This window comes from Mustela lutreola, chromosome 1 (assembly GCF_030435805.1).
Source record: "Mustela lutreola isolate mMusLut2 chromosome 1, mMusLut2.pri, whole genome shotgun sequence".
NCBI classification, from domain to species: domain Eukaryota; kingdom Metazoa; phylum Chordata; class Mammalia; order Carnivora; family Mustelidae; genus Mustela; species Mustela lutreola.
In genome coordinates, this window is record NC_081290.1 from 272,990,345 (window position 1) to 273,007,274 (window position 16,930).

At 43.1% G+C, this 16,930-nt stretch overlaps 1 protein-coding gene across 8 annotated transcripts in view; it reads right to left on the reverse strand.

The window, feature by feature from the left end:
* Positions 1 to 16,930, reverse strand: part of AGBL2 (AGBL carboxypeptidase 2) — a 43,556-nt gene that overhangs the window by 11,177 nt on the left and 15,449 nt on the right. For 7 of the 8 annotated variants that reach the window (XM_059142369.1, XM_059142358.1, XM_059142394.1 and 4 more), the window contains 6 exons: positions 10,546 to 10,699; positions 7,595 to 8,377; positions 5,575 to 5,731; positions 3,615 to 3,741; positions 2,950 to 3,050; positions 1,798 to 1,928 (listed from right to left, as the gene is read on the reverse strand). In XM_059142369.1, coding sequence (XP_058998352.1) covers positions 1,798 to 1,928; positions 2,950 to 3,050; positions 3,615 to 3,741; positions 5,575 to 5,731; positions 7,595 to 8,377; positions 10,546 to 10,699 — 1,453 coding nt within the window. Of the gene's footprint in view, positions 1 to 1,204; positions 1,303 to 1,797; positions 1,929 to 2,949; positions 3,051 to 3,614; positions 3,742 to 5,574; positions 5,732 to 7,594; positions 8,378 to 10,545; positions 10,700 to 16,930 lie in introns of all 8 variants that reach the window. The other variant, XM_059142417.1, reaches the window with a different exon arrangement.

The following is a 16,930-nucleotide window of genomic DNA, read 5'->3' on the forward strand; positions in this document are numbered from 1 at the left end:
CGGTTCTAGGTGCACGAGATACAGAAGTGAACAAAATAAAGCTCTATGACTTTGCAGACCCACATCTTCATAGAGGGACACAGACAATACATAATAAACACAGTAAAGATGTAAATGACATAGAAGGACAGACGTGATGAAATGCTTTGGGAAAAAGCAGAGCACCTCCGGGGGACAGGGATGAATGGCAGAAAGGCAAAGGCAGGGGAGCAAGTGGCAGTATTAGAGTAACAAGGGTAGGCCACATTGAAAAAGTTGACATTTAAACAAAGACTTGAAGGAGGTGAGGAATGAGCACATAGATATCTGGGAGAAGAGCATTCTAGGCAGCCGGCACTGCTAGCACAAAGGCCCTGAGGCAGAACAGGGCCCAGCAAGTCTGAAGAAGAGTGAGGAGGCCAGTGTAGCTGTAGCGGTGTGTGAGAGGGTGAGGATGGAGGTTGTAAGGAGATGGCTAGATCCCGTAGCCTGGAGGCCACTGTGGGGTCCTGGATTTTTCTCCTCATTTCCTGGCTTCTCCTCATCTCTGTGACCTTTTAGAGCTTAGACTTGGACCTCCTCTTTGCTCTGTCTGCACTTGCTCTCTTGGGATCTCATCTAGTCTTAGGGCTTATTTATCTTTTTATTTATTTTTTCAAAAGATTTTATTTAATTATTTGAGAGTGTGCACTCATGTGAGCGGGGAAAGGGGCAGAGGGAGAGAATCTCAAGCCGACTCCACACCCTGCTCAGAGACCGATGCAGGGCGTGATCTCACAACCCTGAAATCATGACCTGAGCCAAAACCAAGAATTAGATGCTTAACCGATTGAGACACCCAGGTATCCCTAGTCTCAAGGTTTAAATATCACCTATCCAGGGATGACCCTATTTGACCTTGCCACTGAACTCCAGACTCATATATTCAACTGCCCATCCAATATCTCCATTTAGGTATCTAATCAACAGCTCAGACTGAATGTGCCTAACACTTGTTTCTGGGTCTTCATCTCTCCCCTAATCTTCTCCACCCCCTTGATCTTCCCCATCTCGGTAAAAGGCAACTCCATTCAACCAATTATGGACACATTCTCTTTCTCTCATGCTCCATATACAATCCATAAGAAAATCCTGTTTGAGACTTCAAAATGTATCTAGAATCCAACCAATTCATACACCCCCAACCACTGCAACTACTCAGGTCTTGCCCACCCTCTGTATTTACCTGTATTATTGCCAGAGCCTCCTAATGAATGTTCCTGCTTACACCTTTCCTCTTCACAATCTATTTTCCACATAGCAGCCAGGGTATTCCTACTGAAACTAAAACTCAAGTCAGAACATGACACGTCTCTACTTAAAACCTCCCAAAGGCTTTCCACCTCCCTTGGAGTAAAAGACAAAGGCTTTACAATTGCCTAAAGGCCCTACACGTATCGCCTGCTCATCTCCCTAACTCAGAAATGAGACTGTCAGAGAACAGGCACTCAATACGTAGTTGCTGAAGAAGTGATATTTAAGCATGCCATGATTTATTCAATATTTTGCACCTGAGGTTCAAAACCAATGAAACAGCAGAGCAAACAAACAACAACAACAAATAAAATAGGGGCGTCTGGGTGGCTCAGTTGTTAAACATCTGCCTGTGGTTTGGGTCAGGATCCTAGGATTGAACCCCGCGACCCAGCGGGAAGCCTGCTTCTCCCTCTCTCACTCCCCCTGCTTGTGTTCCCTCTCTCAGTCAAATAAATAAATATAACCTTAAAAAAAAAAAAAAGAAGAACTTATCTGGTTTTTCTCTGAAATGAAATTTGTTACCTGGATTCAATGTCAGACAGAGAGATGTCGCTCCAGCTTCCTTCTAAATCCATATCTTGTCCAAGTTCATTGAATTTCTTATGGATCTCCTGTTGTAAGAGCTCTTTAAGCTCTGCCAAACACTGCATGAACTGTGGAAGTGGAAAAAAGAACATTTTTTATTATCCATTGATTTATTTATCAAATATTTACTAAGTATATGCTGAAAGGCACTTTATTTATTGCTGGGGACATAAAGATGAGTGGGCTGTCACCCCTATTAATAAGGACATGTTAACATATAAATTTCATGAGCGGTAGCAAGTGTTTCTAAGGCAGAACATTAGTGAACACTGCTTTAGGCACTTTTCCCTGGCTATAGGCAATAATAAGCTTCTTAAATAATGCAAAGGTCTAACTTATCTTATTTTTTTGAACAGCAAAAAAGGAAAGATTAGAATGGGGTCATTCAGACTTTGGCCCACGCCAGATGTGATTTCACAGGCCATGCTGTGGTCGCATTCTCTTTTAGATATGTTTTCTTAAACAGTTGCACCCAGAGCAGTCTGTGTAAGTATCCCCAGGGCCATCTGAGAGGGGGCATGAGAGGGGAGTTAGATCGAGCCCATGAGCACAAACTCCCTTTTAAGTAGCTGAGCAATAAAGGGAACTAAGAGTACCCTCCTGCCTCCGCTGGAGAAACATGGCCGGATGAAACCCACACAGGAGTCAGGACTGGGGCGGCTGAGGACACATGTGGTTGATGGGAAGAAGTAAGAAGACGAAAAAACCGAGGACACAAAAAATGGAGGAGGGAAGGAATGAGGCATGACATTAGGGAGGCCACAGAGTGGGGGCTGGCAGGTGCGCAAAGGGCAGGGTTGGTTTTGGAGAAGAGAAAGGACTCCTCGCTTTTCCGAGAAGCAAGGTGAGAGAGAAGTGTGTTGATGGATAGTCGGCAAGAAGGCTCCTACCTTCTGGGTGAGTTATGAAGTCTTGCCATTGGTGGAGGGTGTGCGGGCTGGGGGCTTTCTTACTTTCATTGATAATAAAAACTTCAGAATGATAGTAAGAGGAAAATAAAGACCACCTATAATCTCACTGGGCTGACCTCGGACCCATATAAAACTGATCACAGTAGCATCACCACAGTTTTTGAAAGCCCATTTTTACCTTGGTTCGGTCAGGATCACAGAAATCCAGAAGGGTGTCACAAACATGGTAACCTAGAGACTTTAGATCCTCAGTGGTAAAGTGAGTATCTCTTTTATTGCCTGAAAAAAAAATCATAAACATTTCTTATCAAATCTGAATGAGCAAATGCAGTCTAATTTATGAACACCTCCTTTGATTCTCGAATATTGTGCTTCTGGACAAGGTCTTTCTCCCTGTAGTTCTGGCTTGGTTCAGAAGAATCTTTGACAATGAAGAAAAGTTTGGCTATAGTTACTGAAGTTCTACTCCGTGGTAGGCGCTGTGCCAACAGCTTTATGCACATTAGCTCATTGGGTAGGACCTATAAGGCAGGTACTACTATTATTGCCAGGTTAAAAAAAAAAAAAAAAAAGAGGTTCACAGAGTTAAGTGACTTAGCCAGATCCCAAGTGGAGCTGAAAGTCAAACCTGGAGCTGCCTGACTCCAGGTCCTGAGCAGACACTATGCTATGCTGCCCCGTCAAGGGTAACATTTTGCCCTCATATTTAGGTTGATCAAATTCGGCAGTTAAGAAAACCCTCAAGGTCGGTCACTTTTCCAGTGTTCGAAGGGATTTCATGCCCTCCGTGCTTTGCTTGGCTTCCCCTTACCAGGCTGACTTATGACATACAAGAGAGCTTACCCAGGGTGGACCCCCCAAAGGTGGACTCCATGGTGTAGCTGTTGAGGATGCCCATGCGCCACATCACGACTCGGCCCGTGCCTTCCTTGCACTTCTGCACCTTAAAGTTACAACTCTGAAAAGAGAACTAAAGAGAAACCCAAATCCACCGCTATACATAAACTAGCAAACACAAGATGCCTTAGAGTCATTGACAGGATACGAGAATGGTTTCCCGGGGATTTGTATATTATTTCTTAAAGTATGTTCCGTAAAATAGCAATTCTATGGGATGTTAACAGGTATTACAGAGGAGAAAATTTCGACAGTCATGTTGCTCAGGAGGAGGAAGGACTAATAAAATTACACAGACTTCCTGTGCAGGACTTCTCAGAGCATTTAGTATGCTATTGTAGACTGTGAGTCTCCAAAGCGGAGAAGGTAGATTCTGTTTCTCACTGCCTGTGACCTTTTCTTCCCCTCCCCACCTTTCCTGATGACATTTTGCAGGACTAGGGTGCCTTGAACTCCTGTTTGGGAATGCTGGCTTACTTTGACATTCAAGACACTAGCTGACTTTTCTAAGGCTTACTTTCTATCTCTCCCCAACTAGAGCCCTTGGCTCCGGTTGGGTTTATCCTCTATCTGTGATTCGGGTATGCCTCACCCCTATAATCTCTGCCTGGAATTCTTACTCCCTCTCACATAATATTCTTGGTTCAGAGTCCAATATCCCCCACTGTCTTTCATGACCACCCCAACCCTCTTTCTTTACTTGGAGTTTGTAACATACACTTGGCAGCCATCCGAACCTATCTTATCCTGCTGAAAATGCTTTACAGTTGGAAGTTCCCTCATCAACTAGGGTTTTAAAGTAGTGCACCCAGGAATCCAGTGGTTCTATTAGGAGCAGAGGGAGAGGGAGAGAATCTCAAAGCAGATTCCCTGCTGAGTGTGAAGTTCACGTGGGGCTTGATCTCACAACCCTGAGATCATGACGTGAGCCCAAATCAAGAGACAGATACTACAGTGACTGAGCCACCCAGGCGCCCCTACACAGAGTGATTCTTAAAGCCACACCTTTCTAAATTCTTGAAGTCCCAACAGACACATAAAAAGATCCTCAATATCACTCATCATCAGGGAAATACAAATCAAAACCACAATGAGATATCACCTTACACCCATCAGAACAGTTAGAGTCAAAGACAAGAAGAAAGGATGTCTTTCTTGGTGAGGAAGTGGAGGAACAGGAAACCTCATGCAGTGTTGGTGGGAATGCAGACTGGTGCAGCCACTGTGAAAAGCAGTATGGAGGTTCCTCAAAAAATTAAAAAGAGAGTCACCATATGATCCAGTACTTCCACTATTGGGTATTTACTCAATGACAACAAAACACTAATTCAAAAAGATATGTGCACCCATATGTTGATTGCAGCATTACTTATTATAGCCAAGATGTGGAAGCAACCCAAGTGCCCATTAATGATGAGTGGAGAAAGCTGTGGTATAGATCTACAATGGAATACAACTCAGCCATGAAAATGAATGAGATCTTGACATTTGCAACAACATGGGTGGACCTAGAGGGTATAATGCTATGTGAAATAGAGAAAGACAAGTACCATATGATTTCACTGGTATGTGGAATTTAAGAAACAAAACAAAACAAAGGAAAAAAGAGACAAAAAAGTAGAGTCTTCAGTTCAGAGAACAAACTGGTGGTTACCAGAGGGGAGGTGGGTTGGGGAATGGGTGAAATAGATCAAGGGGAAAAGGGTACACTTATCATGATGAGCAGTGAATAATGTGTAGAACTGTTGAATCATTGTATTGTAAAAACAAAAAAACAGTAAATTCTTGAGTTCCAGGTTGTTGGGATTTACCTAAAATAATGAAAAGAAAAGTAAAGTGGCATACAGGATGCAGTGAGTTCTCATCTTCCTTAGTCAATGGATGGGAAATTACCTTATGTGCTTACCTTATCTGGTGCATTTTTGCTTAGCATTAAAGGAAAGACACGCTCGTGAAGCCAGTATTTGCGATCGTTGTTATTACAGCCATACAAGAAGATATTATTCTTGCGGCTGTGGCCATGGAAATCACAATACAAGAGAACCTCCCTTTCTTCCAGAAGTCTATTGAGGGGGGCAAACAAAGGACTTAGTAGACATCCAAATACATGACAATCATCAAGGATCTACGTTTGTCTTGCTACTGTCCTTCTAAAGAAAATGTCAACCCCTTCAAAGGACCTATCTCCATTCTTGCCCACTGCTATACACATGCTACCAGCACTCCTTGCCCCTGACGGTCAGAGGGACTTGGGATGGGAACACATTGCTGTGGAAGGGGGTGGTGGATAAGTTGTGTAAGCTGATAATGAAGTGGAGGAAATCTAGGGGCAGACCTGGTAAAAGAGAGGCAGAAGTAGGGGCGCCTGGGTGGCTCAGTCGTTAAGCGTCTGTCTTCGGCTCAGGTCATGATCCCAGGGTCCTGGGATCAAGGCCCGCATCGGGCTCCCTGCTTGGCAGGAAGCCTGCTTCTCTCTCTCCCATCCCCCCGCTTGTATTCCCTCTCTTGATGTCTCTCTCTGTCAAATAAATAAATAAGATCTTAAAAAAAAAAAAAAAAAAAGAGGGACAGAAGGAGAGAGGTGTAAGTGCCCAGATGAAGAAAAGAAACAAAGAAAGCCTGGGTCCCTGACTTTCCAGCACCAGTTCCTGTAAGGCTCAGCTCCTCTGTCTCCTCCTCACCCAGACACCTGGCTCAATCTTCCAAACATGGTCACCTTCTCCATGATGACGAGGACAGTAATGCCACGCACTCACAGCCACGAGGGCACTGTGCTAGACAGATGACACGGACCCTCCCATTTCATCCTCACAGCTAACCACCCAAGGCAGGGGAGCTGAGCCCTACTCTACAGATGGGAAAACTGAAGCGCAGAGAAGTACGATGGCTTCCAAGTCACAGAACAAGCCCGTAGCAGCACCAGGTCTCGAATCCAGGCCTGTCGGACCTCCAAGCACATGCTCTTAGCCATTTTGCCTGCAGGCCCCACACGACTCCCCACCCCCACACAGATACGGTTATGAGGTGTGTGCGCTCACATATCCTTCTGTGCTGTGGTTCCATTTCCGGTAAGGTGGGTGCCATTCCATCATAGCCTTCAACGCTTTCACAGAAGCTTGGAAAATATTAACTGATTTACTCACTATTCTTTCCTTATGAGAGGCAATATAAGAGGTAATAAAGAACTCAGACTCTGGAATCTGAGAGCCTGTATTCAAGTATCTACTCTGTCACTTTTTAACTCTGTGACCTTGGGCAAGTTGCTTAACCTTTTGTGGACTTAATTTCCTCACCATTTACATACGGGGGATACTGACTGTGCCTGCGTCAGAGAGTTAATGTGAAGACTCCATGGGTCCTGTGTGTAAAGCACTGAGAGTATCACCTGTCCCCTCTACACAAATACTGCCTGATTGTGAGGTGCTGGTATTATTACTACACAGGCCTCATGACGAAGGCCTATGAACTTCTCTGACTTCTGAACTCTCTATTCCATTGTTTCACTAATAAGAGAAATGCCTCTAGCTGAAATGTTGCATGTTCAGTTTCAGCCCAAAGGTAAAACAGGACTTGGGGTGCCTGGATGGCTCAGTCAGTTAAGCATCTGCCTTCAGCTCAGGTCATGATTCCAGGGTCCTGGGATAGAGCCCCATGTCAGGCTCCCTGTTCTGCGGGGAGTCAGCTTCTCCCTCTGCCCCTCTTGCTGCTCCTATTCTCCTCTCTCTCTCAAATAAATAAATGTAATCTTTGAAAAGAAAGATAAAACAGGACTTAAAGGTTTGGAATTGAGCACACCTATATGACTGCAAACAGAACAGTAAAGACAGTCTCCGAAGCCACGCCCGAGTCCTACATAAGAAGAGCCCAGCACCCATCAGAGGGTGCTCACAGCATTCAGAGGAAGATCAACAGATCGAGGGGCTCACCTTTTGATCATGTTCCTGGTGTACCAGATGCAAGGGAAGGACTCCTTCAGAATGGTTTTATAATGCCTGTTTAAGTCCCTTCCTGCCAGCGAACACCGGTAATTCCCCACAATCACTCCGTCTGGATTTAGCATAGGAACCACTTTGAAGATAAAGATATCTCTGAGGAGCTGGGCATCTGGGGAGTTGCTAAGGATGAAGTCCAAAAAGCCCTTCATGATCCACGAGCCATTACTTTCTCCAGGGTGGACTCGGGCACTCAAGACCACAGCTTTCTTTGCAGCCGCCTCTTGTGGGGTCCGGGATGGGTTGGTGATGGTGAGCAGGTAGACGGTATTTCCTGCGAGGCTCCTGCATAACGTTCGGAGTTTGCAGAACTGAGACTGGACAGGGTTATTCACCACAGACAGCAGGTAGCACTGCAAGTCAGTGTACGTATATGGGTAGAAGTGAGCAAAGAAGCAAGTGTCCTGGTCATGTGGAAACTGGATGGTCCATGTAAGACAGTAAAAGGGCTGCTGCCCATCTTCCGTGTTGTTCTTGAAGTACCTGATTTCCTTTCCTTCTCTCCTCCAGCCAATGTTGTGGGTGTCGGCATCCAGCTGGGAGTACATGAGTGGCTTCATCCCTATAGTATAAAGGCTCTTGGGTTTTAGCAAGTTGACAATGGTGAAGCGGTAGGTCACATCTTTTCGAGTGTTTTGAACCCGAAAATAAAACCACTGAGTGTGTTTGTTTGTGTAGAGGTCAGTTCGCAAGGTGAGTTCATACTCATAGGTATCTCTGTAATGGAGAAAATTGAAGACTGTCTCCGTCACCTCACATCCCTCCCCCCTGAAAAAGCAAATCCAAAAAAGTGTTGTTTCCCCCTGGCAAAAACAGATCTTATTACAACAGGAAAGACTGCTATATCAAGCCTTAATTTTCTAATTTACATGGTCCCCCTACTCATACTATAGGGCTGGCAGAAATTTAGGTAAAGGAAGTTTGCTTGGGGGTGTTGCTTGGGTGGCTCAGTTGGCTAAGCATCTGTATGGGTTCAGGTCATGATCTCGGGGTCCTGGGATCGAGCCCTGTGTTGGGCTCCTTCCTTGGCGGGAGCCTGCCTCTCCCTCTGCTTGTGCTCTCTCGCTGTCTCTCTCTCTCTGACAAATAAATAAAACAACTAAGCCACCCAGGCATCCCTAAATAAAATCTTTTAAAAAAAGAAAAAAAGGGGGCGCCTGGGTGGCTCAGTGGGTTAGGCCGCTGCCTTCGGCTCAGGTCATGATCTCAGGGTCCTGGGATCGAGTCCCGCATCGGGCTCTCTGCTCAGCGGGGAGCCTGCTTCCTCCTCTCTCTCTCTGCCTGCCTCTCTGCCTACTTGTGATCTCCCTCTGTCAAATAAATAAATAAAATCTTTAAAAAAAAAAAAAAAAAAAAGAAAAAAAGGGGGCGCCTGGGTGGCTCAGTGGGTTAAAGCCGCTGCCTTCGGCTCAGGTCATGATCTCAGGGTCCTGGGATCGAGCCCCACATCAGGCTCTCTGCTCTGCAGGGAGCCTACTTCCCTCTCCCTCTCTCTGCCTGCCTCTCTGCCTACTTGTGATCTCTGTCTGTCAAATAAATAAAAATCTTTAAAAAAAAAAAGAAAATGAATAATATGAACTATTAAAAATAAGGATATAAATCTGTGGTACTATCATAGGAAAATAAATAAAATTTATTAAGTGGCAAAAAGCAACTTGTAAAACAGTACATATATCATCATGCTATTTTTAAAAATAAATAATTTCTGGGGTGCCTTGGTGGCTTAGTCATTTAAGCGTCCGTCTTTGGCTCAGGTCATGATCCCAGTGTCCTGGGATGGAGCCTTGCATTGGCTCCCTACTCAGCAGGGAGTCTGCTTCTCCCTCTCCCTCTGCTACTCTACCTGCTTGTTCTCTCTCTCTCTCTCTTTCTCTGTCAAATGAATAAATAAAATCTTATTTTAAAAAATTTTTCAATTTTTATTTATTTTTTTAAAGATTTTATTTATTTATTTGATTTTATTTACTTATTTGATAGACAGTAGGCAGAGAGGCAGGCAGAGGGGGTGGGGGGGGAAGCAGGCTGAGCAGAGAGCCCAATGTGGGGCTCGATCCCAGGACCCTGGGATCATGACCTGAGCCAAAGGCAGAGGCTTTAACGCACTGAGCTCCCAGGTGCCCCAATAAATAAAATCTTAAAAAAAAAATCATTTCTGTATATTATACATAACAGAAAGAGGGGGGAAATTATTGCATATATACTCAACTGTTAACAGCTGGTGTATCTGGGGAGGTATGATTATAGGACTTCATTTTTTTAATGTTATGCATGTTTATTAACACAAAACTTTTTTTTTTATTTTTTTAAAAGATTTTATTTATTTATTTGACAGACAGAGATCACAAGGAGGCAGAGAGGCAGACAGAGAGAGAGGGGGAAGCAGACAACCCGCTGAGCAGAGAGCACAATGCAGAACTCGATCCCAGGACCCTGAGATCATGACCTGAGCCGAAGGCAGCGGCTTAACCCACTGAGCCACCCCGCTGCCCCAACACAAAACATTTTTAAAGGGTTTTATTTATTTAAGTAATTGCTACCCACGTAGTTACTTAATTACTACAGTTAAGTAATTACTACCCACAAAGTGGGGCTCGAACTCATGACCCTGAGATCAAGAGTCACATGCTCTACTGAGCCATCCAGGTGCCCCTATTAATACAAATTTTAAATGAGCACCAATTTCTTACATAAGCAGAACAAACAATGTAGGTAAATTTTTGCTCTGGGGGAAAATGAGCCACAATTATTCCATTCTTCTTCATCCTCATGACCATTTCTTACCACCTCTCTCTTTTTCAAAAACACTACGGACTCCTTATATGACTCCTGAAGACATGGCTCAGTCCCTCCAGTTATTGCCCCCTTGAGAAATTCCCATTACTCACACTCTGACGGCTTTTTGCAGATTCCCGCTCTCAAACCTTGACTCAAACAGGAGAGTATTATCCTCGGGTCCCTGCAATGTGACGGCAAGATCCCTGATAATCCCTCGCTTGCCTCCCACTCTGGCACTGGTGAAATAGGAACCTTCAGTGGGCACTGTGGATGAGACAGACATATTCAGGGCAGGTTCCACTTAGAACCCATTCATCCAGCCAATATTTACTGAGTTCTTCTGTGTGTTCGATGCCATTCTATGTTAACAATAATGAATATTCAGATTTCCGTGCTTGCTGAGATTTTAAATTTTAAACTTTGGATTTCTTTGAAGACCTTTAAAGTGGTGTATGGCTGCACGGCCTGTGCCCTTGGCATCTCATCAGATACTGTTTGTACCCATTTTAGCCCTAATTTAAAAGCATGTTTTCTTTTTTTTTTTTTTTTTTTTTTTTTTTAAGATTTATTCATTTGACAGAGAGAGATCACAAGCAGGCAGAGAGGCAGGCAGAGAGAGAGAGGAGGAAGCAGGCTCCCTGCTGAGCAGAGAGCCCGATTCGGGGCTTGATCCCAGGACCCTGAGATCATGACCTGAGCCGAAGGCAGCGGCTTAACCCATTGAGCCACCCAGGCGCTCCTAAAAGCATGTTTTCAAACAAATGATATTACACATAGAGTGTCTAAAAACATATACATTCTTAAACCTAAAAAAAGATACCTATTTATTAGTTTAAAAAAGGTAAAGGATGGGTGCCTGGGTGGCTCAGTTGTTAAGCGTCTGTTTTCAGCTCAGGTCATGATCCCAGGGTCTTGGGATCAAGTCCCACATTAGGCTCCTTGCTCAGTGGAAAGGATGCTTCTCCCTCTCCCACTCCCCTTGTTGTGTTCCCTCTCTTGCTGTCTCTCTCTGTCAAATAAGCAAATAAAATATTTTTTAAAAATAAATAAAAAATTTAAAAAGGTAAAGGAAAAAACAAAAAAGAGAAAATAAAGTATACTCCATATAATTTTTTGGTATATCCTTCCGGACTTAAATATAAAAAAAAAAATTAGATGTTTGAGAATTGGCATATGTGAATTAACTTAAGAGGGAACAAAAATATCATAGTAATTAGAGAAAAGAAAAGGTTACAATTGAAATTTTATCTTTAAAGTGATGCTAAGGGTGCCTGGGTGGCTCAGTGGGTTAAGCCACTGCCTTCGGCTCAGGTCATGATCTCAGGGTCCTGGGATCGAGTCCCGCATCAGGCTCTCTGCTCAGCAGGGAGCCTGCTTCCTCCTCTCTCTCTCTCTGCCTGCCTGTCTGCCTACTTGTGATCTCTGTATGTCAAATTAAATAAATAAAATCTTAAAAAAAAAAAAAAGATTAAAAAAAAAATAAAGTGATGCTAAAACAAACAAAATATAAAATTTATTTTATTTACAAAATTTAGATTATAATCATCTCTTTCTATCCTTTTGGTGCGGGTTGCAACTTTAAAAAATATTTTATTTATTCATTTGGGAGGGTGGAAGACAGAATGTGCTTTGGGAGGGCAGAGAGAGAGAGAGAGAATCTTTAAGCAGACTCCCTGCTGAGTGCAGAACCCCAGGTGGGGCTCAATCCCATGATCCCGAGATCACAACCTGAGCGGAAACCAAGGGTCAGATGCTCAACTGACTGAGCCACCCAGATGCCCTTGTAATTTTTTTTTAAAGATATTATTTTAAGTAATCTCTACACCCAACATGGGGCTTGAACTTACAACCCCATGATCAAGAATCATATGCTCCACTGATGAGCCAGCCCAGTGGCCCTGGACTGCAATTTTTCAAAAAAATTCAGTGAGACTGCCATATGACGTCTTTGAATTTTACAGTTACTTTTGCAGAACTATTTTAAGGCTTCATAGTTTTCCCAAGGACTTTGTACCACAATAGTCTTATCATTGCGTCTGGAAGAACCTATTTTGTCATCTTTTGTTGATTTTCTCCTTGTTGACAAGAAATTTCTAGATTCTCATTTGTCAGTGGCTTTGCAAGTGATTCAAGTAATTCTTCAACATTCATCAATTTCATAAAATCTCACATGTCCTGTAAGGATAATTTCATTTTGCAAATGATTTTTACTGTACTTGCATTATATTGTCAGATATTAATATTATCCACCAATCAGGTAGTGACTGATAATAACAAAGATGCTGACCATGGGGCAGGACAGGTGCAAGCATTAAATAGTAATATGCATGGGGCCTTATTTTATTAATCATTTCATTAGCAAATATATTCATATTATGATGACTTTTGGTTGACAGGCAACTCTATCACTGTAGAGACTCAGGTAATAAACATTTAGATAATAAATGAGAGCAAAGGAGAAAGTAAACATACAAAGAAGTGCATAATAGAGGAAAGCAAACACAGAGGAGGCAGGAGCAGAAGAGACCCCAAGAGTACACATAACTAGGGCACCTGGATGGCTCAGTGGGTTAAGCGTCTGACTTTGGCTCAGGTCACAATCTTGGGGTCCTGGGATTGAGTGCCATGTTAGCCTTCACACTCAGAAGCTAGTCTGCTTGTCCCTCTGTCCCTCCCTCTGCTCGTGCTCTCTCCCTCTTTCTCAAATAAATAAATAAAATCTTTAAAAAAATTTAGAGCACACATACCTGGTTAAAAGCTGGGGACCCAAATGGTCCAGTCTCTTCCTAGAACCACAGAGTATAGAGCAGCAACCAGATACAATTAATATGGGAGTTTTAACATTCTTTTGAGTTTCTCAGGCAACAATAAAGATGATCTACTATTACCACAGTAATATTTCTCAAAAAACCAAACTTGTTTCTTTTCTCTAATATTTTATAGCATGTAAACTGACAAACTCCCAAATTCTCCCTGGAGTCCCATCTTCTTGGTTTTCTGTTTCTTCAATCCTCCAACAGTGGGTTCAACTCTTCCTGATGAATACAACAGACAAGACCAGGACCACTGCCACAACTGTGTATTAACAGGACAGTAAGAGGGGTGCCTGGGTGGCTCAGTGGGTTAAAGCCTCTGCCCTCTGCTCAGGTTGTCATCCCAGGGTCCTGGGATCGAGCCCCACATTAGGCTCTCTTCTCAGCAGGAAGCCTGCTTCCTCCTCTCTCTCTCTGCCTCCTTGTCTACTTGTGATCTCTGCCTGTCAAATAAATAAATAAAATCTTTAAAAAAAAAAAAAGCAGGACAATAAGAATAACTCACAAAAGCTGCCCTTTCAGGAGAATGAGCTTTCAGCCCTATGGTTTCCTCCTGTGCAGAAATGTCTCTGAATAGAACAAATGAAGCAATGTGGATTCATGGTCTTCTGGTTTATTGACAATGACTACAAGCAGGTCAGCAAGAGGTAAAACAGACTTTTATTTTTTTTTTTTAAGATTTTATTTATTTATTTTACAGACAGAGATCACAAGTAGGCAGAGAGGCAGGCAGAGAGAGAGGAAGGGAAGCAGGCTCCCTGCTGAGCAGAGAGCCCGATGCGGGACTCAATCGCAGGACCCTGAGATCATGACCTGAGCCAAAGGCAGCAGCTTAACCCACTGAACCACCCAGGTGCCCTAAAACAGACTTTTAATACCCAAGACTTTCTTGAGGTGGCAGGAGAAATACATTATCCATTATTTATAACTTAAATCTACCCACTTAAGATATTACATTTAGTTTAAAGTCTCTCCAAAACCTCCTTAGACACACCAGAAGGTGGAGTTAGATAAACTGTGAGTTGCTTAACCTTATTCCCTTCACTGCATATAGCTTTTTCCAACACAGTATTACTAACATGAGAGCTCATCATCAGGGGAACTGGGAGCAGAGAATATGCAATTATATCAAAGTTAGTTGTAGAAATGTAAGCATTACAGTCCCTCCCTCCTACCTCTGGTTGTTTCTCTAAAAGCCTCCCCTGATTTCATTGACTTGATACACTTTATTTCTAACTCAACTTGGTACATATTCTTCCTCCAATAAAATTGATTTCCTTTCTGATCATTACTTACGTAGCAGAGGTTGATTTTCAAATTGTGAGAATACTTTTGCTTTCTATTTTTTTGAACACAGCATTTCCCAACCTCAGAGAACCCTTAAGAAGTTCTGATTAGGGGTGCCTGGGTGGCACAGTCAGTTAGGTGTCCGACTCTTGTTTCAGCTCAGGTCATGATCTCAGCATCACAAGATCAAGCCCCATGTTGAGCTCCATGCACAGCACAGAGTCTGCTTGAGATTTTCTCTCCCTCTCCCTCTGTCCCTCTTGCTCATGCTTTGAGCTCTTGGTCTCTGTCTCTCAAATAAATAAATCTCAAAAAAAGAAGTTCTAAGTAGCTCTTGTGCTTTTGTGTGCAATAAGTATCAGATGATTTTTAGTGATGACAAAGGATGCCCTTATTTTTTTTTTAAGATTTTATTTATTTGTCAGAGAGAGAGCACAAAGCAGGAGGAGGGACAGGCAGAGGGAGAAGCAGGCTCCCTGCTGAGCAAGGAGCCTGTTGCTCAATCCCAGTACTCAATCCCATGACCCTGGGATCATGACCTGGGCCGAAGGCAGACGTTTAACTGACTGAGCCACCCAGGTACCCCAAAGGATGACCTTATTGGCAGCTTCTTTATCTTGCCATGTCCCCTACCTATTACTAACTTGGCATCTTGACCCCTCCCTATTACTAACTATTACTAACTTGGCATCTTGACCTTATTAATTCAAAGCTACTTCCTCTTCCTTGGGAAGGTTCCTATTACATTTCCAGGTTCATTATTCTTTAACATTGTATCTCCTTTTTTTTTTTTTTTAAGCAAATTTTTATACCATATCCCCATAGGGAGCTTGAACTCATGACCCCGAGATCAAAAGTCCTATCTTTCAGCATGCTCTAATGATTGAACCAACCTGGCACCTTATCTCCTTTCTGTCTTAAATGTTATTACCACCAGCTCCATATCCTACCCATCACTTGTTAGTCTTTATTTTTATTATAGCTATTTTAGTGAGTGTGAAATTGATCCATCATTTCCATAAATACCTTTTTCAAGCAGAAGAATTCTCTTCTATTCCTAGTTTTCTGAATGTTCTTACGCTTTTTCTGCATTAGTTGACATGACTGTGTGTTTCTTCCCTTCGTTCTATTAACGTGGTGTATCGCATTGATTTTCTTAGCTTGAACCACCCTTGCATTCCTGGTACAAATCCCCTTTGGTCATGTTATATAACCCTTTTAATAAGCTGTTGGATTTCGTTTGCTAGTATTTGTGTTTCTTTAAGATTTTATTTATTCATCTGAGACAGAGAGACACAGAGAGAAAAAAAGCAAGCACGAGCAGGGGGAGAGGCTGAGGGAGAGGGAGAAGCAGACGCCCCACTGAGAAGGGAGCCCAACAAGAGTCTCCATCCCAGGACCTGCAGACCATGACCTGAGCCAAAGCCAGACGCCTCACCATCTGAGCCACCAAGGTGCCCCTGTTTGCTAGTATTTGGTTGAGGATTTTTTGTATTTATATTGTAAGGAATATAGTTTTCCTGGGATGTCTAACTAAATACGAGCTTCATAAACAGTTGGAAATATTTCCTCCAGCTACTATTTTCAGAGTAGTATTATTACTACTACAGATCAGTACTATTTCATCTTTAAATGTTTGATATAATTCAAACAAGCCCTGTCCCCAACTGGCCAAGGAATTTCTTTGCAGGAAGATCTAAAAAAATTTTTTTAATTAATTTATTTATTTTAGAGAAAGAGAAAACTCATGAACAAGTGAGGGGAGGGGCAGAGGGAGAGGATCTCAAGCAAAGTCCCCACTGAGTGTGGAGCCTGAGACAGGGCTTGATCACATGACCCACGAGACCATGTCCTGAGCAGAATCCAAAGAGCCAGACACTAGCTAGCTGAGCCACCCAGGCACCCTTTTGCAGGAAGACTTTTTTTTTCAAGGTTTTTTTTTTGTTTCGTTTTTTTAGGACACAGAGATAGAGAGTATGAGTAGGCAGAGCAGCAAGCAGAGGGAGAGGGAGAAGCAGGCTCTCCACTGAGCAGGGAGCCCGATGTGGGGCTTGATCCCAGGACCCCAGGATCATGACCTGAGCCAAAGGCAGCCACCCAACCAACCAAACCACCCAGGTGCCCCTGCAGGAAGATTTTTAATTACTAATTCACAACTTCTTTGTTTTAGTCTATTCAGACTTTTAAAGTTTCTTATGGAGGGATTGCCTGGGTGGCTCAGTGGTTTAAGCCTCTGCTTTAAGTTCAGGCTGTGATCTCAGGGTCCTGGGATCGAGCCCTGATTCAGGCTCTCTGCTTGGCAGGGAACCTGCTTCCCACCCTGCCTGCCTCTTTGCTTACTTGTGATCTTTGTCAAGTAAATAAATAAAATCTTTAAAAAAAAAAGTTTCTCCCT